This window comes from Anguilla anguilla, chromosome 18 (assembly GCF_013347855.1).
Source record: "Anguilla anguilla isolate fAngAng1 chromosome 18, fAngAng1.pri, whole genome shotgun sequence".
In the NCBI taxonomy this organism is placed as follows: Eukaryota; Metazoa; Chordata; class Actinopteri; order Anguilliformes; family Anguillidae; genus Anguilla; species Anguilla anguilla.
Genome location: NC_049218.1, coordinates 12,285,517 through 12,313,469, shown reverse-complemented (window position 1 = coordinate 12,313,469; position 27,953 = coordinate 12,285,517). Strand labels below are relative to the sequence as shown.

The following is a 27,953-nucleotide window of genomic DNA, read 5'->3' as shown; positions in this document are numbered from 1 at the left end:
GCTTCAGAACATCTCCATTCACCATCGGCTCCTCTTCTGGGGGATCCGAGATTCTCAGGAGACAGGAGACGGGACGCACCCCAGAGATTGGTTGTCATCAGCACACGCGGAAGGACCGCAATGAATGCGTAATGGGCAACTGATATTGCCGTGCACCTGAGCCCATCTTTCGCAGTTCCTGAGATTGAATGTCCGTTTCTTTCCAGTCAATTAAGTCTCTGTGTGCGCTCTCGACTGAAGGACGGAGCCCCCTCACAGTCACCCCGCCCACCCCCTTCACCTTATGAAAAGGAAAATGTCTGCTCCTGTGTTTATTGCCCACCCCCCACCTCCCACCCCCCCGTTCAGGGGGGTAAACAACAGCGCTGGTGGGTGACATGGCCAGGACAAACTCAAGGGCAAAGACAAGCACCGCTGGGAAGGAGCCTGACCTGGGTGTTAGAACAGATCTGTTAGGCCGGCGACAGATCCGAAAATACCAGCGGACAGGTGCGAAGATGGCTCTGCTCTCAGGCTAAAACACCACGGGTGTCACTGCACTCCACCAACCAAACGTTAGGGAAATGTTAGGCAAATATAATCTTTGTTTTTTATTACTGTTCTTGTAACATTAAAAAGACACGAGCTGAATGTACAGTGGAATGTGAAATAATCACCTAAACCATTTGAAGAAACATGCACGTACACACAGATACGCACAGACACGCACACACAAAAACACACACCCCCTCACATACACACACAAAGATACACATACTGTACATAAAAACACATGCACACAAACAGACACATGCACACACAACAAAAAATACACACACCCTCACATACACATACACATACTGGCACACGCGCACACACACACAGACACACACATGCGCATCTATACACACACACACACACGTACTTGCACGCATGCACACACACGCACACACACACACACACACACACAGGAACAATACGGCATGTGAAACAGGAACTGAATGTGGTAATCCCGTTGCTTGCCCACTGTGCACACAGCACCTGCTGATTCCCTCTTCCTCTCTTCACTGCTGACCTAATTGGGGCACTCAGGTGGGCGCTAACACCTGCACTCGCTCCGATCTGTTGATTGGAGTCACGCCGGGCCTAATGAGGGTTATTGATAGGTGACTGAAGATGCAGTCGCCTTTTTCGGTTGGCTGATTTGCACCGGTCTGCTCATTCTAACCCACACGCCATCCATGCAGGAATGACTAACAATGCTAACCTTCTCCTGCAGTTATCTGGCTAATCACAGCACTGCTTTTACCAGTACAGCAATAACCTCCTGCTTCAGAATACCATTAAAACAGGCTCTCTTTCACACACACACACACACGCACACACACACACACACAAGGACACAAACACACACACACTCGTGCATGCAAATACACAAACGCACACACACTCGTGCGTGCGCCCAAATGCGCAAATACACGAACGCGCACACACACACACACACACACACAAATATGCACACACACACACACACATGCACATTGTACAGGTAGAAGACAGGAAAAAAAAGTGCACTGTACAGTATGTGTGGTATTGCTGATGTGATACGTATTTTCATGCATCTTGGCCATGTATACACTCAGAACCAAACTGAAAGCTGCTCTCAAGGCAATCCGCATTCAGTGTGGTTCTCCAGATGTCCCTGTTTAGTTTCTGTCTCGAATCATCTGTGAATCCTGATTAAGTATTTCTCTGAATTGTTTGACCTCAGCCTCAACACAGGTGTTGTGTTGGTGGGATAATCAAAGGAGGAGAAGACAGACCAAATGACAGGGTTTTGGCACAGAGATATAATCTGTGCTACTCCACAAAATTAATTTCTCATTTAAAAGAGGATTCTATTTCGAGGATTAAAGCAATGGTCCGCATTATGCCCATTCAGTCTTCATCCATGGCAATTAGCACTTTTGAGAAAACATTATCCACCCACCAGTGTCACTGAGTGTCAAACACACACACACACACACACACACACACACACTGATAATATAAGACACGACTCCATTTGTCACACTGTACTGCACAGTCCTTCAGTATCAAGTGTACACAGCACAGGTTGTACTTGAAACTGAGACAATGTTCTCAAGTGATTCACCTGGGTAAGCACATGTTAAATAATGAATTCACTGTAATTAATGATCAACAAATGGGCACAAGTGTAGACTTACAGTGCAAGAGAGAGAGAGACCGAGGAGATTTAGCGTTTGTTCAGACAAGATTAGCCAATAGGCGATTGCGAATTTCCAACCGTGATAAGGCGATACGTGACAGGCCAATGGGCGAGGGTCGGTCTGTTGCGTTTTTGTGAGTCACGCCCAATGGCTGTGTGCCTCTGGCCATAACTGCTGCTTGACCTCGGCGGTTCTGTGAACTGCCACCGGGGGGGGGGCGGGGTCAGAGAGGTCAGTAACGGCCCCTGCGCTGTGACTGGACGGGGCCGTGCCGGTGCCGGTGCCGGTGCCGGTGTGCAGCCGCGCCCTGGCAACATCTGTGCGCTTGTTCATTAACGGTCCGTCACCGTGGAGCGAGGTTATGCCATAAACCTGGGAGAAATGGCGCCTGAAACAAGTGTTTAAAATGATGGGCGCTGTTATAAATTTCACTCGAGTGCACCCAAGGGTAAAATTAGACAGAGAGAAAACTGCCACCGAACAAGCCCTGCTTCCGAGAGACTGAGAGAGAGAGAGAGAGAGAGAGAGAGAGAGGGAGTGGGGGGGGGAGAGATAGAGAGATCTGCCTGCATGCATGCATCAAACTTTTAGGGCAAAAAACCGACAAAATAACCTTGCTGAGCAAGAGTCACATTACGGTGTCGATTCCCGCCTGTCATTAATACCCCCGTGGGACCCCGTGCCTCAGACCATTTCCTGTGTGTCCCACCTTGGCTGAGATCTCATTGCTACAGACACTGGATCACTGGGAAAGAGGAAGACTGGACGACATGAATTCTATTCATCACACGACAGGACCAATCGTGATAATTCACCAGCTAAGACCTCCGAACTGTGTTGTTTCAACGGAAACAAAATAGCTTTGCTCTTCTATACACTGTACGGACATGGCTTGACTCGTGATTTCTTTAGCCTGAATAAAATCTCATGTTAAGAAGGATCTGGGAAGAGTCCTACCAAGCTTGATCGCACCAGGACTTGGGCCCATCCTGAACTGCATTTTGGGAAGATTAAGTCCAGAGTGGCTAGTCACAATGGATGTGTGACGGGTTCCCCGATCTCCTGTGCCTGGAGAGGCAGCACAGAGAGGGGCTGAGCCAGAGAACACATTCCCACCAACAGCAGTCCTCCTGCTGTTGGTGGGAATGTAAATAAATGGATCTCTTAAAGGCCATTTTCCTCATTCATCTCTGGTGAGAAGGTCCATTTATTTGCCAAACTGTGACAGAAGAGGTTGTGGGGGGTGGGGGGGGGGGGTCCCAGGGGGCAGGGGGCGGCAGCCCTTCTGGTAGTTGCTGTAAAGTAGTGGAGAAAAACAAGTGTACTTGTGCAGTAATGAATAGACAAGAAACCGTCTGACCTTTCCTAAGGGGGATTGATTATGACGAAGAGGAGCGGTTGCGCATCATCTTCCCCGCCGCTATCCATCAAGCTGCCGGTGCCCGCCCCGCACTCTTTTATATCCAATAAACTCTGAGTGGGCGTGCTAAACGCCTGTCTTGGCAGGGAGGAGACAGGTGTATCTATCCTCGTAAAGAACGATGCATTCAAAGTCAAATTAACCCCGACGTGACAGAGGAGAGCCCCTTGAAGGGCAGCGTAGTTCATGTTGATGTATACCAGATAATACCATTCATGCCACGACGAGCCAGAACTGTAATATGACGGTCGGTACTGTCATATTTTTCTTCACTGAACTCTTGGAAATCATGAATGGAGATGTGCTCCGTCAAAAAAGAACAGAAGATGTCAACTGCAGCCATGAAAGAAACAGGGGATTTGATGTGTGGTACCCCTTGAAGGGGTGGACTGGGGGGGGGGGGGGGGGGTCTGATCAGAGCACTGCGGTCAAATGTAGAACATCAGGAAGTCAGACGATTGGGGATGGGAGAAACTGGACAGCAGAAGAGAGCTCAGAGATGGTACTATTGGACCAACAGGAGAGGAATCTACCTCATTTAAATCCAGAACATGTCCCACTGAGCTAACGAGTGACAGAATGGGAACGAACAAAGGGTTCTGCTAATAGTGATCAATTATCGATTAGTGTGCTGTTTGTACACACTGTATCTGTTTGAATATGTGCATTTACTATATATGTACATTTGTGTTTGTATACGTCCATACTTTTTTTTGCATCTTTGCGGTTTAACGTCAGGTGCTAATCACTCGTTAACGTGTTGTTGCCTGTGTGTGTTTGAGTGTTTGCATGTGCACGGGTGTTTGCGCAACTGCGCGTCTGCGTTCGTGTGTGGCGCGCGCACGCCTGTTTCGATGCGGCTGCGGACTGCGGTGTGTTTCAGCTTAACGCCGCGCATAGAGGAACTCTCCGGAAGCGCCACATGGGTTCAGTTAGCTCACTCGGTGACACATCTCCGTAATCCTGGGGATTAGTGTTACAGTGGCACTACATACCCAGTCATAATCACCCGCTGTCAGCCTTGTCACGTCGGAGCAGATCGACTGCAGGCAGATCACATTATCAGTCAGCGCTGCCCTTGGCATAACGCTCAGATATTAAGTATTTTATTTTAATTAACCGCACGTCCTCGAAAGGCCGGGCTCTTTTCACAAACATCCGCGTGTGGGCTAGATATCAAGCGTGGAGCTTCACCCAGAAGTACTCCTGCCGCTGCTCAAAGATAGAGCAGGAAAAGCTGAACATGTCAGGGCAAGCTATGGATGAGAAGCAATGCAGTGTGTTCACATCCTCCGCAACTACCATGTGCTAGAATTAGATTACTAATAAATATTAATTTCAGACAAAAAAAAAAAAATATTGCTACATCTTTAAGAACATATTTCAAACTCATACCGTTGAGTTTTAGCTGCAGAAAAATCAGCATTTTGAACCTGACAGTTAGGAGTCCAACCTTTGGAACAGCAGCAATGATTCAGACTCTTCACACAGCAAGTCACAGTAACCTCTGCCAATGGGCAAGTGGTCCTTCACAATCCAGCAAATCCATGTGTAACTGCTGTTTTATCAACAGTGGACTAATCCAGACCAGTCAACAGCTCTTTTCCACCTCAGAGTGTAGCACTCAAATTGCCTCAGACAACGAGCTGGTATGCATTATTTATTCAGAATACAGGTGTGCAGTCACAGGCCAGAACATCTCCACGAGCTTGAAGGAAGGCCAGTGTGTGTTGATGGTCCAATCCCAGGTGGGACATGCCTGACCTTGAGCAAGGTGACACGGCCGGACTCAGACTAAGACGGGGCAGTCAGCTCCATTAAACGCAACAAAGCAATGGCCGTCCGCATTCGGCAGGGCGAAAGCTTGCCCGCTGTGGCTGTCTCAAATGGCCTGCTGGCAGGAGACTGTGATACAGTCCCCTAACCTTCTCTCCAGCCCTGCAGCGGCTCCTGTTTTACTGCTCTGCGGAAGGCTTCTCCTCAGTGGGTTTGTGCTGATTCGACAGGAGAGGCACGACTACTGTACGTGTCACCGAAGTCTCTCATTACACTGGCGTACACATCTCATCACCATGATGTTATATGGAGCGGTATGCCCCATTTAAGGCCGGCTGATGCTATTTATTAGGGCATAACTGCTGTTGCCCTTTCTGCAGGCATATTCAGTGAATGTGCAAGAAAGTGTGCAAAATGTGTATGTTTGTATATAGATACATATGCATGCATGCACGCATGACTGTGTGTTGATGCATGTGTGCGTGCGTGCGTGCGTGTATGCCTGCATGCGTGTTTCTATCTGACTTTACTGCCCATTCTTTCCCATTGTTATGGGGAGTCACTTATTCATTTGTGTCTTCAGACCTCAGGCAATCGATGACTATTCATCACAATCAGGCCTGGCATTGTTGCATTGCTTGTGTGCAACTGGCTTGCCATGCCTGCCTTTGGGGAATTAAAATCGGACACGGTTAAATCCCACGCCCTCAAAAAAAAAAAAAAAGGGTAGAAAAAAAAAGGCGTACTGCGGGGACCAGTATGGATGGCTTTACTGTAAATACTGCAGTCTGATAAGGCTCTGGGGATAAAGAAATCACATTTTCCAATATAGCAATCAAAGCAGCATTCATTGTGCTTGGCCTGTCTCGGTTATGTAGCGGTCGATAAATATGGCCCTTTTCTGGAGATACACGCGGTGCAGTCCATATTTGACATCAGATAATGAGCGGATGTGAAAAAGGGGGGGGGGCACTGAATGTCCAGACATTATATTACTGCATCTCTCTAAGCTTGTTATTCGTATTTACTGGGGTGCAATTGAGAAACCTAATACTGCTTGAGGGAGAAAAAAGCATAATTACTGTAAACAAAAGAAATGGGCGTCATTAGGGTTGTTTTTTTCTATCTTGTGTGGAAGAGCAGCACGGTGTGATCAGCACTTTGAGCGCTGATGTCCAATCTGTCTTCTTATCAGACCTCGTAGCCCAGGTTGTACAAAAAAAAAATCTACCTCCCCAATCCAGAACAACAGCGATCTCTCAGGAATGGCTTTGCGCAATGTTTTATGAATGTTGTTTCACAAAAAGTGCCCCTCCCCTCCTACATGCTCAAACACACAGTGGGGGGTGCTGTACTGTAATGACTCCAGAACAGAGCCTCTAAGTAACAGGTCGCGGGTTCAAATCCCAGTTAGGGCACAGCAACTGTGCCCTCACGCAAGGCATCACATGGGCACACGCTGGGATATATTAATGCATAATACGTACATAAAGAAAGGAGACTGTGCAAGGCAAATGGAGACTTATGCTTAGCAAATAAATAATGCAAAATAATGTAGCCATCACTGACAAGGCAGTACATATTGTTTTACGCTTGCTGTGTCTTAAAAATTGACCTCTTGGCAAGGCAGCACCAGTTTTATGAACATTATATGCATTTTGGTCACTGGGTGGCTGAAGATGTGTTTCATGGATCAGCGTTCACCTGTGTTTCTTTTTTTCACAAACCAATTTCAGCATTTGGTTAACCCAAAAGCCGGTTCCGTTAGCTATGCATATAACCGCCTTTCTTAATCTCATTTTCTCCACGGAAAAAGCAAAAAATAAAATAAATAAATAAAGAAACCGAAAGAAAAAAAAAACCCTTCCTACATTCCATGGAATAATAAACGAACGTATGGCATTTGGATGTCACTAAAAACATGTCGTTTGAAAGGTCTGGGGGAAGCAAAAATAATTGAAAAGATAAGTAAGAGAGAATCGGAGTTGGGTCTGACAGCCGAGCAGACATGACCATGAAATCCTGTTTCCCGGCCAACACATTTCATTAAATGTAAGTCTGTCGCACTGCCTGTCAGGGGTAATCTACAGCAAAGGGGGCGGTACGTAAACGAACGCAATTACAAATTTTTCAAACTTTTCAGACGCTAACTGGCAGAGGCCACTGGGAAATTGCCTGGTTTCGTCAGCGACTGCAGTGCAGAAAGGCACCAGCGAGACAAGATGCTGGAACGATCCTCATCATGGCAGCACAAAAGCGGTTCCAAACAATGCACAGCACAGCTTTCTCACTGCACACACCGGTAAACTGTTCATCTAGAAAATAAAATAAATATATCCTTCACACAATATGTTGATTACCTTTCTGTGCATTTTATCGGGTCATTATGGTCTCTCACAGGCAGAATCAGTGGCATTAACATGGTGACTATAAGTTCCACAGCGAATTTCACCAACAGCCAAAGTGCATGCTGGGAATGATTAAATAGCCTATTATGTGTGGGCAATGACCTCTCCAGCCACCAGCATGCACTGATTATTTCATTAATCTCGACATTTCTTTAAAACAATATCTTGCCGGAATCATTTTTTGTTGCATGGGGTGCCAGCCTGTCATAACCCTTCATCTTAAGATGAAATTTGCCATTTGTTACGTGATTAATCGGTTTCCCTCTTAAATGTTTTTTTTCTTTTCTTTTTTCTTTTTATAAAACAAACACATTAGCACAAATGTCAAACACTTCTCTAGCTGAAAACCCCACTGTACATTGCTGGATGAGGAATGGAAAGAAAAAAGAAAAGAAAAGAGAAGAACCCAAACAGAGAAAATGGCTGACCTTTACCTGCCCAAAAGCAAGCGGAAGAAACCGAGGCAGCCGCAAGAGAAACGGCTCGCTAAAACGCCGTGGGCAGAGACCCGAGCAGCGCTCGACGGTCGTGGGATAGGGACGGGGGGTGGCCGGCCCCGTTTACTCTGCAGGGTATTAAAGTGAGCTGCTACAGTCACAGCTTTAACGAGCGTAAGGCCGGCGCGTGCGGAGGAAGTGCAGCCGCTAGCCGGTCTGCGGAGCGCCAATGGGAGCTGTTTCCATATGATCATGATCACGCACGAAGGAAAGGAAAGAGACCCTTCAAACAAAACCGAGCTCTAGTGCTGGCCAAGACCATTCTGGAAACATGAACGTGTGACCTGCAGCGATGTCACTGACCTGAACTGAGAGCCCTGTGAGCAGATGAAAACTTTTTTGTGGAGCCTTGTGGAGAAAAAGGATGTTCATACTATTTTTGAGTGGAAAGACACGCTGGCCAATCAGACGGTGTGGGAGAGATTTATTTACTGCACCTGAAGGGGCGATGGCATGGTTTCCTGCCCACTCAAGCCACCCTTGTGTTAAGCCAGAACACTTTCGGTTAAACCACTGAGCGAAGCAGTGACACCTGGGCCAGATTAAATATACTGCGGCCGTGGTCTTGTGAGGCAAAACAGGATTGGTTGCACAGCTGCTCTCAGGGGGAAGGGTAAAACCGTCACTCCCAAATGGTCATTTGCGATGCTTCGATCACACGCCTGTGATGTCACTGATGGCAGCAGCACAGCCCTCCAGCTCGGCAGCCATGGCTGCTTAGCTAGCTGCTAGCACAGTGAGAAGCCAGGGGGGTGACTGACTTCCTTGCCCTCCCAAACCACCAGAGGATGTCTGCCACCAGTGGAAAATTTTTGAGAAATAGGAAAAAATAAAAGACATGGACATGAACAAGAAAAATGGTTGAGTGGATGAAAAATGGCATCCGATAACATTGTGTGAAAAACCAGTGAAGGCAACAGTGGAGCGTGCCGGCAGGCATCTCTCTCTGCTGTTTCTGAAGTGAGACTAGGGAAAGTAGCACAGGACAAAAGAGACGGAGCAGAAAAAATATCTGCAGAGGAGAGGCAGATTTTCATGCTGTTAGGAAGCTCTGCTCCAGTTTGTCAAACACCTCATGAAGCGTACTGCAGGTCCTGCTCTTTGTTGAAAATGAAATCTGCAATTTGGCTTTCTGTTCTTTTTTCCAGGCCAGATAACTCAATAACGTAAGCCGCTCGGCACACTGGGAGACTCCTGGCTCTGGGTCCAATTGGATCAAGCGGCAGTGTTATTCCAGCCCTCCAGGGCCAGGCTTCCCAACGGGCTGAGCTGTCACCTTCCCTGCAGCTATCCAGCAAAGAGAGGGAGAGAGAGATAGGGGGAAGAGAGAGAGAGCAGGGGGGCAGAGAGGGGAGGATAGATAGAGATGGAGTCAGAGCTAGAGTGGGGGACAGAGAGATGGGGGAGGAGTGGGGAGAGCAAGAGAGAGAGGAAAGACGGTCCTCCTACTGCTGCACCCCACAGACATTACACCCGTGCTACTCAACTACACCAGATCCTGTCGGTTGCAGTGGCTGCGGGTATTCTCTCCAACCGTGCACTACACACCTGATTTCATTAATGAGCTTACTTCCTGGAACAAGGAGCTGATGTAATTAATGAAGTCAGGTGGTGTAGTGCACGGTTGGAGCAGATACCTGCAGACACTGCGGCCCACAGGACCTGGAGTCGAGTAGCGCAGGACTATATCGCTTCCTCACTCTCCACTCCACCCCCACCCCCCCCGCCCCCCCCTTCAAAGACCCAGCGCTGCTGAAGCCAGGATCTCATCACCCACATGGAGGGTCAGGGAGGAGATTCAATTTGCTGCAGAGTGAGCTAATCGTCAGGCTGGTGAAGATTACTGCCCATGCCGCTGACTCACTACAGGGGGGCGTGTGGGGTGTGAGGGGACAAAAACACCTGAGAAATTGATTGGTGTTCGATGTCAGCCATGACTGGAGCAGAGGGGGGTCTCCACAGCATGACGGTCAACCGTCAGGGTCGTATCCTCCCCCTCAAGATACTGCAGTGTCGTTGCCATGCAACTGTTGACACGCTTCTTTCTTTCCACCCCCCCTCTCCCCACTTCCTGCAACAATCCATGATGCATTGCTCGTTTTGAAAAGGGATCTGGCCTTTTCCGAATGTCAGGTAAAACAGAGGATGCATAAAAAAATAAGTTGCTATGAGAAGTCTGACTGCCAACTGTGGTTACCACATTGAGCCATATGTGGTTACCCCCACATGGGCAAGGGCTTGGATCCCCACCATGGCATTTCCACTGCTGTCTATTCTCTACTGTATCTAAAGCTGTCTGCTTTTCTTCTGTTCGAACAAAGCAAAAAATACCAAAGGAGGAAAGACTGTCTCCTGCTCTCCTTATAAGGGAAAAAAAAAAGAAATGACAGTTAAAATATCCTTGCTAAGAAAAAAAAAACGACAAAGAAAGATGAAGGAAATATGCTTTCCATGATAGGCACCTGCGCAAATCCTTCAAAAGTCACCTCACAAGTCTGTGATATTAACTAGATTCTCTTTGATTGAGAGTGTCAGAGTGTAATTATTCAACAAAAAGAGACAGGCTGTGCGTCTCGTCCGTGGAGAGACGTCTGCCCTTTCTGCAATAAAAGATGACAAGGCTGAAGTACAGTGGACACAGTCTTCCATACGTGCCTGAGCTAACCAAGATATCGGTTCAGACCCCCTGATCTCTCTGTGTAAATTATTTTAAACGCAGATATAAATCAGGGCCCTGTGTTCACCACCTTAGAGGTTCCAGGTATCGTAAGGCCACTGTCTGTGAAGGGCTGCTCTGAGTTTTTGCAAAGTAAAGGTCTACGAGCATTTTGCATTTTACATTACAGTAGGCGTTCCTTCAGCAGAACTCCTTGTTCAACGCAATTATTAAATTTTATTAAATTATTTTATATTTGCTTGCTTGTTTATTTTCATAGCACCATACTCAAGCGGAAGTACGCATTTTGTTTCACGAAAAGGAGCTGGGATCAGGTCTCGTGGGTCACTCCACAATGCCCGAAGCGCTGATTCTCTCTGGAGACCAAATGCAGGTCATATAACTACCAGTTTTTACAGAAGACAAAAACACTCATTTGCTTGATTGTAGCTTTGTTGCCACAAAATAAAGACAGATAAAACAAAAGGGCTTTAAGTCTTTAATTGTCTCTCCCTTTCACAATTTATCTGCTCTTGATATTAAGGAATCCCCTTTGTCTAGAATAAGCGGTAAAGACTCTGGTTGGTGCACTTTCTGTTTTGCTAATTTGTTGGGTCTGAGAAGGGAAACTAATCCACAGCAACAAGAGACCAAGAAACCTGAAGAAGCTTAACAACAACAACATAAACACATGTCGAAATGGTGCTTCGGCGTTTTGTTGAGTCTTAAATGCTTGGCGAGGCACGGTGGCTTTTCCCTCCTAGGCCCACAGCAGCGGACTGCAACAGTCTTAACAAGTTGCTATTTTAAGCTTCGGCATCAAATTGACAACAGGAGTTCCTATTCCCAACCCTTTCTGTTCACGGCTCAAAATGAAAATTGACAGGTGGAACTTCAGGTATGGGATCTGGAACGTTCCGGAAGCCAGAGCGCTCCCTCTCCGAGGACCGCCGAGAAACGGCGGCGCTCACCTGAGCGTGTGAAGTCTGGGCTTAATCGCGGATTAATCCGCGGGCAGAACGCCGGGGTAATTATGCAGACTTTCACACGGCGCGTTTCGACAAGAGCGAGGAGCTCTGGAGAGCGGGCGCTGTGTCGCGGACGCCTCGAACAGGCTCCCGCCGCTCGCGCTGGAGGAGCCGCCGCGCGCCGCCGCGCTTTTCGAGCAGAGCGGACACAACGGCTCCCGGCTCAGGGTGAGGTGTCACTCGCTAATTAATGACCGCTGCGAAACTCCGGTCACCCGCGCGGAGAGCGGTCGGGGAGCCAGAGGATTAATCTGGGCCGCGCGGTCAGCGTCGGACGGGCGCCGCATGGTCACGCAGGGGCGGGCCGCTGCCCGTGCTCCTGCCCGTGCCGTTGGTCGGAGAAGATCAGGGCATGCTCTGGCTGTGACGCTTGTGGAGAGGGTTAGAAACCAGCATGGCTGTGTGTGGTGAAGGTTAGAGTAGTGTGCAGGCCAGGAAATCCATTAGACGCACAACAGTAAGACTGTGACACTAAAAACAGTGGTGAGAAGCCAATTGACCTTTGGTGTTGTAATACTGCTGTGAACACACACACACACACGCACACACACGCACACACATGCACATACACAAACACACACACGCATACACACAAACACACACACACACACACACACACACACAAACACACATACACACATACACACATACACACATACACACACACACACGCACACACGCACACACACGCACACACACACACACGCACACATAAAGACACTGACACGCCCAGGGAGAAGTAGTAATAAAAGAGATGACTAACCTAACCCACCTGAGCTCGGCTCACAGGGATCTATGTCCTCATCGTCAGTCGGACACTCCGCAGACGCCACCAACAGGTCATCCGTGGTCTGCGGGAGGAGAGAGAGGGAGAGGGTGAGCACGCCGTGTCGAACTCCGCCAGCTACAAGGCTCTGGATGAGAGGAGGAGCCTCGCACTCTCCAAACCCAGGCAAACCCGTAGCTCATTTTCACAAAGAACACAACTGGAACCGCGCTTAGCCCAGTCTTTACCTTTACTGCTTAGTCAGCAGATTCACCCACTTCCTTCAACACGCCACAAAAAAAAACCAGAAAAAAAAACAAACCAGAGCCAGACAACTATGGAGCATCAGTGCTCTCAGACTCCTCACCCCTGATCCTAAGAGACTAAGGAGAAGAGTTTTACAGCTTGTTTTCAGTCCACTCCAGTGCCATCAACAGTATTTTCTCTCTTCTCTTCAAGTTTTTCTCTCATAATTCTTATTTCCCAACTAAGTGCGAGCAAAATGATAAATGGCACTCTAGCAGAGAGGCGGCTTTTTTATTGTTCAGAGCTGACTAGACGATAGCAGAACGAATGGACACTGGCAACTTTGGGGAAAAATAAAAGCCTCCTCTCCCCTGTGTGCATTTACTCCACCAAATGACTAGAGAGACAAGCGAAAGTACCACTCCAGGGGAAGGACGGCGCTGTTTTGTTTGACGCTCATGCAAGTGTATATTGATCCTCCACAGCCCTATAAAAGCCTTCGCCATGACCCTGGACATCTCCATGTGTTCTAGTCCCAAGCCATTAACTGCACCCTCATTCCAAACACTCTGTTGTATTTTTTTATATTAAAACCTGAGAGCAACTTTGTTCCGATACCCTTATCCAAACACATGCTAACTCAAACACTTCATCAGTACTCCCCGAATCTCCAAACATTATCTTCAAACACTTAATCTGTACATTACATTACATTACAGGCATTTAGCAGACGCTCTTATCCAGAGCGACTTACACAACTTTTACATAGCATTTTACATTGTATCCATTTATACAGCTGGATATATACTGAAGCAATTTCGGTTAAGTACCCTTGCTCAAGGGTACAACAGCAGTGTCCTATCCGGGAATCGAACCTGCGACCTTTCGGTTACAAGCCCAGTTCCTTACCCACTGTGCTACACTCCGTCCATACGCACCAACATACTCATCCAATACCCACTTGTGCCTCGCCCACCCCACTTCTTTTTATTTCCGGGACTAGCCTTATATAAAAATGGAGAGTCTGGGAATTAAGGACAAGGGCAAGTAAGAAAAGAAAGAAAATGAAAGAATAAAATAGTACTCAGCAACATCTTTCATATTCTTGCCAGGGGCAATCAGATCAAGTTTGGCAGTAAAGGTCATTTCTTCAGAGCACTCTACCATCTTCAACGCCACACAGTACACTGTGTACGTTTCATATGGGCCAGAGCTGAATGAGGGCTTTCCCCCCTTGCTTGAAGCTGCATTGGGAGCAAGTGTATAATGGGGGGGGGGGGGGGTTTCCACTATAAACCTGGTGTCTGTCTCTCATCCGCCACACAGACCTTTCCTTGCACACATTGGTTTTGCTCCTTCCAATTCAATTTAATTATACACGATTTAATATAATTCAACTACTTTTATAAGCTGTTATTTCATAACAGTGGCATTCTATTCTGCACACAATGACATTACTGTGTTTTCAAGACAGAAGATTACAGCAGGGTTGAATGGCATAAAGTTTTTTCTGCTAGCCTCAAACCAACAGCTGTTTCACACTACTTTACACCATGGAAAAACAGAAAGGCCATCCGTATGCACAGACATAACAAAGATGGATTTGATGTAGCAGCAGCGTGCTCCTGAAATGATACGTGAACTCCCGTGGATTACATCAGTATTGATCTGTCCGAAGGTAAAACAGCCAGCGGGTCAATTGGTTCCTCTCCATTGATGCTTACATTTGACTTCCTTTGAGCTTTAATCTCCACAATGTTAAATTAAATTACAGCATATCTGACCCGGTGTGTCAGAACATGGAGCAGACCCACAGATGATGTGGCCATGACTTGGCAGTTCCATAAAAACACTGCGTCTCTCTCACTCACACACACTCTCGCTAATTGACTGAGTGACTTCCACAATGTGCCTTCAGTATTAATAAGGAGAACCATCAAAGCAGTCCTCCTGGGGGTGCGACAACACTCAAATATTCATGCGTTCGACAGCCGGGGCGCTGATCGATGAATTCATTTCACTTTCAAGAGCAAGTCTTTTTGATAAATAATGAAACAGGCCCAACCGATTTGCAGTCCTGAAAATTGAGAATTGACAGGCTGAGGACTTGATTAGGGTTGGGGAGCGGTAAGGCTAGGTTATAAGGACAAATACAGTATTCCGATAGATAAACATTCCTGAAATGTGTTTCTCCTGCTTATCAAGTCATAGTGATAAAGTGTCTCTTTCAAAACTTTTTTTTACTGATAACTTGGAATAGCCTGTTGTATTGAGGTTCTTTTTAAACTCTGTATTCCAGCTAAGTTATTGCATGTATTGCTGTTCAGCCACAGATGGCACAAGTAGATCAAGATGGTCAAAGTTCTAGCCAATGTCAGCACGGATGCAAGATACACAACCAGACTGTGGGGCCCAATGACGCACACTGGAACCCAGTTTCTCCGCAGGATGTGCCAGACAAGCAGCTCCCGGACACAGTATCATCCACAATTAAACAGCTTCTGATGCAAGTTTTGAAATGAAGCTGAAGATAAAGCAGTTTGAACTAGAAATCTCCATTCGTTGACTTCTACAGTCGCTATTCTGTCTTGCTTTGGATTCGTGCCTTAAACTCTTGAGCGAATCAGTTTGAGTTTTCACCGTTAGCAAAATATTCACCCAGGAGAGCAGCGTCCATCTATAGTTGAGCTGTACATTTTATTTCATTTTTTGGACATACATTCCCCTAGCAGCAGCCACCGAGCAGTGGTGATTTTGGGTCGGGTCTGATGCATTTTTTCTTAAAGCGTCTCTGTTCTCTGCAGCCAGAGGTGGCCGTGCAAGTCTAAATGTAATTTGCTGCGCGAAGCTGATGCATGGCGTCGGTTCTCCAGATGGCAGAGTGTGCACGGATCTCGGAGTGCCACATTCATCACTCCGCGGATGTGATTTGTTTTTCCTGGCGGGAGATCCTGGCGCTCCATAATGACGGGCAAGAGGCGCGTGAATCGATACATCTCTCTTTCCCTCTGTCTCTCTCTCTCTTTCCCTCTGTCTCTCTCTCTCTCTCCACCTTAATCACAGGCGGAGCCAAGAGGTAAGGCAGAACCTTCCCGATGTAGGTTAACTATCAACACAAGTTTCATATTTCAAGCCATATTTTTTCCAGAAGCTTTTTCACAGGTTGCTAGACCAGGAGGCTCTGGGAATTGCTCTGCTTTTGATGATAAGAAGAAAAAAAACGAATGTAAAAATCCCCTGGGTTTGTTCTAATGAGGAAAATTGGGCTAGGGCTTAATGAGTCCCTCCCTCTTTAACAGGGGTTCGATCCATGGAGAGATCCAATATCTGGATCTAAATGCTTTCTGGACAGGACACTTGTGAATAGTGTCCCAATGTGTTAACATAGTAAAATAGGCTGGTTTGTTGAGGACTGAAAATGAGACTGCTATTCCCTGAAAAACCTTTATTATTTACTTTCTGTTATTAAATGTGCTGTGGTGTAGATTCTGCTCACTACGGTATCATAATTGCTTCAAACGTTGCGAGAACCCTAAACCAAGGGTGAAAAGAGAACAGCAATATAAAATGATATTCTTGTTGTACAACTATTCTAATATTTTGGGTGAGAAGAAATTATTGATAAAAATTATATATTTTTCCAGAAGCTACAAAGCAATTTTCCTTGCATGAGCAACTAGTGGGCCCCACTGGTTTCTTTCAGAGAAACATTTCCCTTACTTCACTATTTTGTAGATTCCAGCGATGCCTGTCCTAAAAATGCAGCACCTGGAGTCCTATCAGTCTGTAGACTAAGGGGGTGACTCTTATGACACTTCAGGGCCCACAGTCCTGCAATTTATTTGTGTCCATGGGCCTGTGTGACAATTTAATCTCAACCAAATCACATCTCTGACCCGGCTTATCAAAAAATACGACCCAGGATTGCATGGATGTTTCTCAGAGAGGGAAAAATAAGGCCGTAAAGCAAAATAAATAAATAAGTACCGGAGGGGCAGAGTTTCCATTGGGTGCAAGTTTGCCATCTGGGATTAGCGTGTAGGTCAACATTTTGATGCGGTCCTGACCTGGTCAGAATTCAATAATATTACAGATTCATAGCATGCAGCTGTCCTGCTCTGGGTCATTCTTACCTGTGGCAATTTAATTCTGGGTATGTGTGAGGCATACTGCATGACTGGAAGGAAACTACTGACAGTGTCACATCTGATGGTGCCTTACTCTTCCAGCCAATTACCACCAATGTTTCACAGCAAAAGAACACTCTCTCACTCTCTGACCTTTGGTGACAATACTATATTTCAATAAAAATCTGTCAAATGACTTAAGACTCTATTAATTTGCTCATTACCCACTAAGGTTTTGACATGTTTGGATCCATATTTATGCCCACCCGCCCATCATTGTAATTTTACATAAAAGCGATACAAAATTATATTTAATGTTGCATTCAAAATACAGTGGAATTACAAACAGATATTAAAAGATTTGTAAGGAAACTTGTGGAGGAAGGTCTTTGCTTTTTGCCCACATGTCCATGAGGTGATATGCAAACAAAACCTTTTATTTGTAGAGTCTTGTTTACAAAGAGTAGAGTCTCAGAGCATTGACTCCAGATGGGTTTCCACTTCAATTATATTTTACCAGTCCTGCCAAAACTTCATACCTCTGGATTTTTGGTAGATGGATGGTATCGTGAAATATACCGCCCATCAGATAAATTTTCTTTAAAAATGTGCCACAATAAATTATCAACATTTCACTTTGAGATCACATGCCTGAAACATTCAAGATGAATTAAAATGTATTTAAATTATCTCATTTAAATGATGCACTCTTCAGGTTGAGCTTTTCCTTGTTGCTGACAGTTCCCCCACCCAACCGCTGTAACGCTCGCTCTTTCTTGGGCGTTCACAAGCCAGCTCTTGCCGAAGGCAAACCCCTCGTTGGCGTAGCCATCACGGTGTGCGTTCGTAAAGAGTGCAGAACGCCTTTAACTTCACAGGATGTACAGCAGTCCCATGGTGCTACACTACAGCGCAGTGAACTCGCACAGCATGCACTTTACATGTGATGGAAAGCCCCTGGACTGCTGTGGTAACCCATCTTGAGGCAAAAAAAAGGACAGTCGGAAGCAATCGCGGCTGCTCCCGGCTTCTCTTGACCCAAGCTCTCAGCTTGTCTCAAAATGACTATATTTTGCTCCCGTTTATTTTTTTCCAGGAACGGTGAAGGTTTATGGCTCTTTTGTCATATATAACATAAGAGGTGACTCATTTCTCAATGGAGACAATTCTTGATAACTGTTTCAGTGGTGTGATCTTCAAGCTGAAAAGAAACATCGGATGCCACAGAGGCTCAAAGATAATTAGACTGGCAGTGCACACAGGCCATCGCTCCAAGGGAAGATGGATTGAAAACTTTATCCGCTTTTTCAACGAAGTTCACAATACAAAATATGCCACTTCAAGTGTGTCTCCCTCACCCTTGGAACACGTTAAAATAATGAAAAAAAAAAACAACTCATTGATTTCATTACTTCCTACTGTAAGCTCACAGTACACGAGAGATTCGGAATGCAAATCTTATGGTACGGTACGTAATCAGAAGGCCCTTCCGGATGATTGAGTCATCCGCGGAAGACGTGCGCACACAGTTTCTCTTCCGACAGGAGGCCGCCTCCTCTCGAACCCTGTCACGTACCCCTTTTTCGATCCGCCGAGATTGATAATCCGCCCTCTTAATTGGACTGACGGCCGAACTCCGGGTTGGAGTTCCTCCCCGGTCCAGGAGCACCGCCGTCAGCAGTCCCAGGTCGGCCCGCGAAGCGTAATTTACAACTTCTCCTCGAGTGGAGTTCATAATTCACTCTCTCCCCTTTGATCTCCGGAGAGAAGGAGAGACAGCCAATACCCGCCCTGCCAATCAAGACCTGCTCTCCTCCTAATTAGAGGCAGGGTGTGAGGCTGGGGTATTGCTCCATAACTCAGCGGCTGTTTGTTTTCCGCAAGGAAATATCGGTACATTTTTTTAAATTCCTCTCTCTCTCTCTCTTTCTCTGTCTATCTCTCTCTATCTCTCTCTCTCTCTCACCACCCATTTGGAAGAAAAGTTTGAGAAAGGATGCCCTCTTGCATGAGGACATAAAAAGCTCAATGATCAAACTAGGCTATTCGGCTTCTTTTGAGCCACATTAAGGATCATTCCTGAGTGGCTCAGTCAGTGAAAGTGCTCATTACTAGAGCCTTACAGCGGTGTGCTTGGGCCCCAGCTACGACAGTAGCTTGCTGCGAACAGTCAACGGGCCACTGGAAAATTCACATTTAGAGCGGCCGTATCCTAACCTAGAGTTTGTCCGGAGAACTGGCAATGAGAGCCAAAAGAAAAAAAAATAAAAGAAGAGAAAGGAATGAAGGTCATTGCGGTGGGCTTTTGTGGCTAAATTTGGGTTGTTCCCTTTGCGGTTCTCCCCTCAGCACCCTATTGATTTCATACTTGAGAAATGTGCCACAACAGCAGAGCTTCCCTCGCCGGCACAGGCTAACACCCCCATCTCCCTTTTTTAAGGAACCAGAGGCCCTCGTGAACAATCCATTATGGCTGAGCTTGTCCTACATAGACACAGCTCGCCAGGGATGCCCTGACGTCAGCGCTGGCTTACTGACATGACGCCGCTTCTCTGTCCATGATCAGCTCTGTCTCTGTCCTCCTCAAAAGGTCCGCGACACAACTTTATATCCCACAGAACCAGTGGCAATATATTTGCACCGGTGCTATCATGGAGCTGTGCTCCACTGAAACCAGAGGAAAGCAAAAATTGCCAATATTTGACTTTGGGGGTAAAATTTTAGACATATACACATTAAATATATGGTACACCAGCTTCTGAGAACCACTTCATTTCGACACCTTTATGCAGGAGAGATACCAAAAGGCAAAGCTAAAAAAGAGGGAGAAGGGAAAGAGAAAGAGAGCTGGGGGGGGGGCTCAGCCCCCTGTCATTTTAGTAGAAAGGGGGTGGGCAGGCCTTAGAGACCTAGACCAGTTTCTGCTGCAGCTCTTTAATAAGTTCTCCAGATACCTGTTCTGAGCCAATTCTACAGCCAGCTAGACTGCCTCAGGTCTTTAATTCTGTTATTTTATTTCGGAAAAGAAAAAAAAAGAAAGAAACGGGATAGAAAAACACTATGCCATTAGCCATTTTCTTACACAAAGAGGCACAACAAATATCCGGCTGCCTTGTCCCAGCCTGCAGTCTTAGCATGGTGGTATCGGTTAAACACTTAAAAAACACCCGACAACATTCCAGTATCTAATTGGACACCGTGCAAGTAGGTCAATGCTGGTGAATAATTTAGGACTCGATGTTCAATAAATTTCCACTGAATAATGTAGGGCTGCGGGGCTCTGCGCTCTCTCCGTTCTCTGTGCGGACCCTCGCGGGTCCCGGGAGACCCTGTGACAACAGAACGCAGTTTCTTTAGGTGTTCCGATTCCGCACTCTATTCACATTGCGCATTCCACAGTCACCCTCACAATCTACACAAGGGGCTGTTGCCTAGTGATAGCTCCCACAACCGCCGCCCCCCCCCCCCCCCCTTCCCCCATCTCCCCACGAAACTCAGCTCAGTCAAGACTGTAATACACGGTGAACAGACACAGAGCTCAACCAGACATATAATTCACATAATTAAAACGATAAAGAAATCCAATTATGGCCCTGCCAAATAAGGCTAGCTTTTCAAAAACCAATTCAATGTGAAAGTTAACAAAAGGAGCTCAATGCTAGCAAAGACATAGAGCTACACACAGTGCAGGTGCCTGGTTATTTCTGCTCATGCTATTTATGCTAACGATGCGAATGGAAAGGTCAGCCAGGACAAGCAGTCTTGCGGTGGGGACGAGGTGTTGTCCTCCCCTCAGTCTTTCTGGGAATGGCGCTCTTCTTTATTTAAAGCTGAGCAGCTGCACTGAGCCCGGGGCTCTACATTAGTACATGAGACACGGGACAGTTGACAATCCGCGCCTGCCCGCTCCCTCCCCTGACACCTGCGCGTCCCCATCGCGATGAATCTTCCCGCCGCCGCTGTCGCTTCCCAAAACCACCCCCCCCCACCCCCCAACCGCTAGACGGCGGTATCCGACCGCCACGCGCAGCGCCGCCTCTTAGCGTAGCGCCGAGCGTCCGTCCGCGGCCGCCCTCCCAGCCAGGCAGGACGGCGGTGTGCGCGTATCTGAAGTGCCCTAAATGGCCGCTCAGGCAAAGAGCTCTGATTGCTCCCGTCTCGTCTCCAGCTTCCTCTCACCGCCGGCACCACGTGAGCACATTAATATTTCAGAGTCATTAATGAACTCTCTGCCGGATTCAATCCAACCAAAATAGAAACTGTTTGTTGATGTGCATGACTGTAAACAAGTCTTGGTTTTCATTATTGCTGGTGTGTGTAGAGTATTGCACTCCCCAGCAGTTGCTTAATGAATTCCTCATAGTAGAAGAAATAAATAAATAAATAAATCACTGGGATCCCTAATTATTTAAAATCTCTCCTCTAAGAAATGTTTTTCTCACACTAATATTCATCATCAGCACTGCCTGACGTTCTTAATAGCAAACGGTAAGGAATTAGAGGAGTGTTCCGTCTTTAGGGGAGGGAAATGGGGACACCGGGGGGGGGGGGGGGGGGGGGGGGGGAAGGAGACTCTTTCCGGCTGATGTCATCATCCCACAAAGGATTCTACCGCACAGCTGAGCTAGACGCCCATGTGAATCTAAGCAACCTGCTGCTCTAACACCCCCATCCACACACCACCACACACACACACACAATCCCAAAGTCATTTCCATTCTATATTGTTTTTTCATTCAAGTATTCGATGTTTGCCCCTGCAAAAAAAACAAAAATAAAATCCTTACATATAAAAATACAGAGAACAATAACCAAAGCTGGTAGGAAGTTTTGAAAGTAAACTTCTCTAGTTTTTACAGTATATGGACCAGGCCATGAAACATTGCTACTGCGGGCTAAACACCATGGAAAATCAAGACTCAATGTGAGTAAGGATGCCATGCTACTTTCAGACTTTCAGAGAAAGAAAGAAAGAAATAGAGTATGCAGGGCATGTTTACAAGAACATAAGAAGGTAATAAAAGACCTAAGTAAAATTTTCTTTGAAAAAAACAGTAAGAATCTATAATGGCCTTTTCTGCCTAATTGAAGTGATGCATTACTGCATGGCTAGGCGGATGCTAATTAAAAAATGCCGTTTTCCTGATCACGTGCTACCATTTAACCACACGTCGTGGCCTGGCTCCTTTCCCTTCGATGAGAAGCCTCAAAGAGCTGATCGCAGATGTGATCGATTATGAGGGATTGGTAAGGCCACCCTGCACCAACGGACCAGGGTTGGAATATGACATCAATATGACAAAATCCATAAACGATTACCATAATCTGTCCAAAGCACAACTCGTAACAATGTACTGCGACACATTTCTGCATTCACAAAGCATCTGACTGCTACCCATTACGGCAAAATACCATATCCTGTAGACAGCTTTTAAAACACATCAAATTCATTCCCCAAACTGCCCTGTGTGTTTTTGGGCTGTTTCTCAAATGTGATCCATGCAACCTGTTTTAAAATCGTGATAGAATTTCAAACTGACGGCTGTCAGAATCAGCAAGTGATTTTCTTATTTTATTCTCGCCATCGAACATTAAGAGAAACAGGGAGAAATAGACAAAGGATTGAGAGAGAGAGTCAAAGGTTTGTTCTTCAATATTCATTCATTAGAATTTGAATATTCACAAGTCATACTATTCACAAGGGATATTTTATGTCAAATACCAAATCAGTGAGCTGCATCTAAGAAATGCTGCAGAAAAAATAAAAAGCCTGCCGCTCGGCTGTACTGCAGTAATCTATTAATACTCTACAAAACATGGAACAGTATTCTTTAAAAGAAGATAGATGTGTTAGATGTGGCTAGATAGGCATGTCTATGGCTAATGCATACCAGATATCTTCTCTTTGCTACTTTACATTATAAGCTGTTTAACCAGTGTAAGACATGACGTGCATCTAAAATACATGAACTTTTTAAAAGTTGGCTTCAGAGATGGAAGGAATGGAGAGCTCCACAAAAAGGCTTGGATAGTGGCAAAGGTATGGTGAACTGCAATGTTTACTCTGCCATTTGTAATATTAGTTATAACAGCTATAATACCAATCAGCACGCTGATTGTCTATCTGAAATATCGATTGTCCATTGAACTGTAACTTTTGTGTATTGTAGGACACCCTCGACGTGACATGTCAAGGGGCTCATCCTGATAATAAATAAATTCCAAAATAAAGTATCTATAAGTGTAGATACACACTGGTACGTCTCTGAAACTGCAATTGAAACTGCAGAATGTAGTGCAAAATGCAAAAATTAAATCTCTATTAGGTGCTGAAATCCAGGAGAACCTCAGGCCAGCAAGATGTAATGTTTGCTGTCAGCCTGTCTGTCTCTCTGTCTGTTTAGATACATAGATATTTGGCTAAAAGCGCTATGTAGCCATTTATGTATTCATTTACATTCATATTTTGTTCTCGGACTTTAAAACAAATCGGAGTGAGCACATTCAGGCATGAATAGTTATCAGGAACTTCTGAGTACGCTGTGATTGTAAGGATACCCCCATCATGATAAGCAATCGTGACCCACCAGAGCAACAGCAATCATCGCTGAGCCTGGGTTACGTAGGTGAAATCTCTCTCTCCCCTCGCTCACCTCCACAGCACTCAGCACACTGCTCGTGCGATAAAACAGGTGGCTTAAAATGGGTCTCGCATATATATAAAAGCACATCGCACAGCGCTCACTCTCTTATCTCTCTTGGCTCATTCCGGTACAGGTTACTGCAGGGGATTTGCTTTATTTCCATTTGCTCTCTGACTGCAGCGCGCCCCGCCTCCACACGGCGACCTCGGGCTCTATCCACGCTCTGCACACCGCCACACGCCTGCTATCTGAAACGGAAGCTCGGACCACGGGCCGCGTCTGCGACCACACTGAGCCACCGAGCCCAGCCTCGGAGAGACACGGAGAGACACCATGACAACAAAGAGGGAATTACCATCATCAAAAGCATTTCCAGTTTCTGCAGCGCCCCCCTTCTAAAAAGCTTGTGTGTACGAACGCTGGAACACAGAAACACACACGCATACGTGCGCACTCGCGCGCACACACAACACACATAAATCACATGTACATGCAATATGCAATAAAAACCACCATATCTGCAAAGATCTATTATCAGAACTACAAATCAAAATCCACGAGAATCATGACAATACGTCACACTTTATTGTAAATAATCTATTTACGTGTAAAAGAAATAATAAATATATCAGTCAATAAATATTCATCAGGGAAAGACGTATACATGTACAAACATTAGTGTACACTCACAAAGCATTAAATCCATTAAATTTAGTTTTACATAAAGTAATGATGATCTTGCACCATTTATCTTTCACAGCCCATTAAAAAAAGCACATTATAAAAGTTAATTTAAAAAGTGTCAATAAAAATTGCAGTGTGGCATTATTTTTACCTTGTGGAAAAAATATGGGTCATATAAGAAAATCTATTTTGATGAAACTTTGATTAATAGTACAGTATCACAACAATGCTGGATGCGCATTCATGCATGCTGTGACATGCTGCCCAGCCAACTATATCCATATCTTCTTTCTCCATTTTTCAAGAATGATTAATAATAATAATAATAATAATAATTCTTATTAACGTGTTATTTTCAACTGGCAATCATACTGAAGAGCTTAGTAACACCTGCCATAAAATCAAGCAACACACACCACACCCCAACCTGCACACAGACCTGCTAATGATGGCACATTCGGCCAGGTGTCAGCTTTCAATGATAATACCATGGCAACAGCCTTGTATGAAATCTTAATGACAAATCAGGAACAAAGGCCCCCTGTTCACTATGACTGTGCTGGCAGACAGGAGTTTGAGTGCTGTTCTGAGGACAACGGTGTGCGTTTAAGAACCTAAACGTGTTGGGGGGGCTATGGAGGGAGAGAGAGCATGTGAGACAGAGTGAGAGAAAGAGTGAGGGAGAGAGAGAGAGAGAGCGACAGAGAGAGAGTGTGAGAGAGAGTGAGTGAGTGAGTGAGAGAGAGAGAGAGAGAGAGAGCGACAGAGAGAGAGAGTGTGAGAGAGAGAGAGAGAGAGAGAGAACAATAGACTGTTCCACTGTTGTGGCGTGTTGCTGTACGCAACCACTGCGAGAGCAGCTGCATCCGCAGCCCTAAAGCAGACGGTAAGGCTGCTGAAATTAAGGCACGCCGGATTCACTCCCAACCGCAAAACCCAACAGACGAAGCGCACCCTCCCTCCCAAAACAGCTGGCGAGGTCACCGCGGCGTTCCTGCGGCGTTCCCGCGGCGCACGCTAACGGCACGCCCCCGTCCTTTCATGTCGCCTCTCGGCGCGGCCGCCGGGACGCGCGGTGTGAATATTCATCAAGGGCGCACGACGCGCGAAACCAGAGGCGTTTCCGTTTAGCAAAGCCACGAGGCTTGTTGAGGAACACGTGAAAGAGGAAAGACGGGGAGTGTCCGGGGCACATTATACCCATCAGAAAACAAAATTAACCGCATCCCCCCCGGCAGTCCCCCAGGGCCGGTGGCCTTTGGGCCCCTTGGGGAATCCAGCCGTTTATTTTAAGCGGAAACCCCGGCCGTGGTCGCGCGCAGTAAATAAAACCGTCCAGGTGAGCCTCTCCTCCTTTCTTCTGATATCGGGTCTCTGATGCCTGCTTACTTCCCCGAGCTCAATGAGCTCAGTCTACAGCACAGCACGGCGCTGGAGGGCCCCTCTCAGTATTCTCCCCACGGAGCCCCAAGTGCAAGCACACGCCTTCCATTGATTGAACTTAATTAAAACTGGAAAAAAGAGAGGCTGCGTTGAGAGAAACGAGAAAGGGGGGGGGATGGGGGGGAGTGCACACTGGGCACAGGCCTCTCATGAAGACAGATGCAATGCGCGCAGTCCCACAACTCAACCCCCCCCCCCCCTCGCTGAAGAGTCCCCCGCATTCCCTCATTCATACAAACCCCCCCGCCCCCCCCATTCACAAGAACTTCAGAAAAATGCAGCTTTTTTTTTCCAATTGAACATCCGTGTAAAAAGGCACCTGCTACAGTCCATTATCACCTCACCTCAATGTGCGGGAAGGACAGGAAAAAAGGGCCAGGAAGGAAGGGATAATGAAATGACATGCCACAAATAAGAAAAAAGATTAGCTTCCTGGGCAGCACATGCAGCTTATAGCTGATCACACATGGTAAATACCATGGGGCACTGACAGAGCTCACCAGTACAGAAACAAAAGGCGCAATTAGACAGTAGATCACTAGAGAACTGCGCTCCATTTCACTCGTTCTCCTCCCCAGTGCCCCCCCCCCCCCCCACACACACACACACACACACACACACAGACACACACACAGACACACACACACACACACATACACACGCACACACACACACACACACACACACACACACAGCAGCATAACCACTGCCTGCTCCCACAGTCACATTTACAAGGGCTGTTGTGAACCCTCTCTTCTTTCCCCCTTCTCTCGTCCTCTCTTTTCTGACTTCCTCTCTTTCATTTTTTTCCCCTCCCTTTTCTCAGAACCTTAATGGAAACACTAGGAAGTTTAGTCCATCCTTTGAAATCGATAACGGCGACAGGAGAACTGGTACTCCGGGTACGAGGTGAGGAAGATAAATTGTCTGCGCATCAACAGAGCCTATCAGTGCCTGGCACACCGACGGCGATGAGAGGGAGGGAGGGAGGGAGAGAAGGAGGGAGAGAGGGAGGGAGGGAAGGCGAGTGGGGCAGTGCCGGCCAGTCGTGTGCGGGCGCTGTCACGGGATCAGGGGTGTGCTGAAGGCTCAGGCCTGGGGCAGCGGAGTGGAACATTCTGTATTTGGGAAGGGAGGGTGGGGGGGGCATGCACAGACCTTCCAGCGATGCCTCCCCTCCCCTCCCCCCCGCGGTGCTCTGCGAGGACAACCCCGCATTACAACATCAAACGCGCTGCCGAGCTCGACTCCTAGCAATTATGGCACATTAGCTACATGATGAGGAATTACAGGTGAGGACGACAGACAGGATCAGCGGTAACCACCCCCCCCCCCTCCTCCGCCCAATTTGCATGCGCTTTTCTTTCCCCGTTCTGTTTTCCATCTTTTATTTTCTATCTTCTGTTATTTCCCAGGCTTTGCCTTCCCCATCCCAAACCAAAAGGGAGCTCATCACCTGTGGTAGTGACACACAAGCAGACAGCGAACAGACAGATTTCCATGCCAGCGTTCCTCGTTTTCCCGCTATTCCCCGCTCGCTGCGCAACACGGGCGACCACAGGGGAGACAATTTGTCTGTGGCAGTCACTAATCACACGCAGGGATAGAGGCAGCACTCTGAATTATTGATGTCATGTACATAATGAAAGAGTGGAACACTACCACTGAGGGACACAGACCAACCAAACAAATACCACAGGATTAATTAAACCAAATAAAAGAAGAAAAGGAACGCGTGCACACTCTCTCTCACAGCGTGTCACACAAGGAAGGGAGGGATTCGTGCTCTGCCTTACATTTAAAAAAAAGGGATCTTATTCAATGCCGCGACAAAGGAAAAGACAAAACGCAAAAATAAATATATAAAATGGCGTACGCATACACTGCTTCAAAAGAGATCAGAAACCATGTCGTAACAGAAACCCTGAGCGAGACAGTGGGGAGGAAAAGAAAAGACTGCCAATCACAACCTGAAACCCCCCTCAGTCCCACATGGAGCAGGAGGACTCAAATTTATCTGCTCTGATTTGTCCAGTCAAGGAAAAACA

At 46.6% G+C, this 27,953-nt stretch overlaps 1 protein-coding gene across 44 annotated transcripts in view; it reads right to left on the bottom strand.

The window, feature by feature from the left end:
* LOC118217872 (neurexin-1a-like) overlaps nucleotides 1–27,953 on the bottom strand; it is a 310,125-nt gene that overhangs the window by 2,258 nt on the left and 279,914 nt on the right. For 31 of the 44 annotated variants that reach the window (XM_035399988.1, XM_035400000.1, XM_035399997.1 and 28 more), the window contains one exon: nucleotides 12,759–12,846. In XM_035399988.1, coding sequence (XP_035255879.1) covers nucleotides 12,759–12,846 — 88 coding nt within the window. The remainder of the gene's footprint in view (nucleotides 1–12,758; nucleotides 12,847–27,953) is intronic. The other 13 variants (XM_035399994.1, XM_035400009.1, XM_035400003.1 and 10 more) reach the window with 1 other exon arrangement.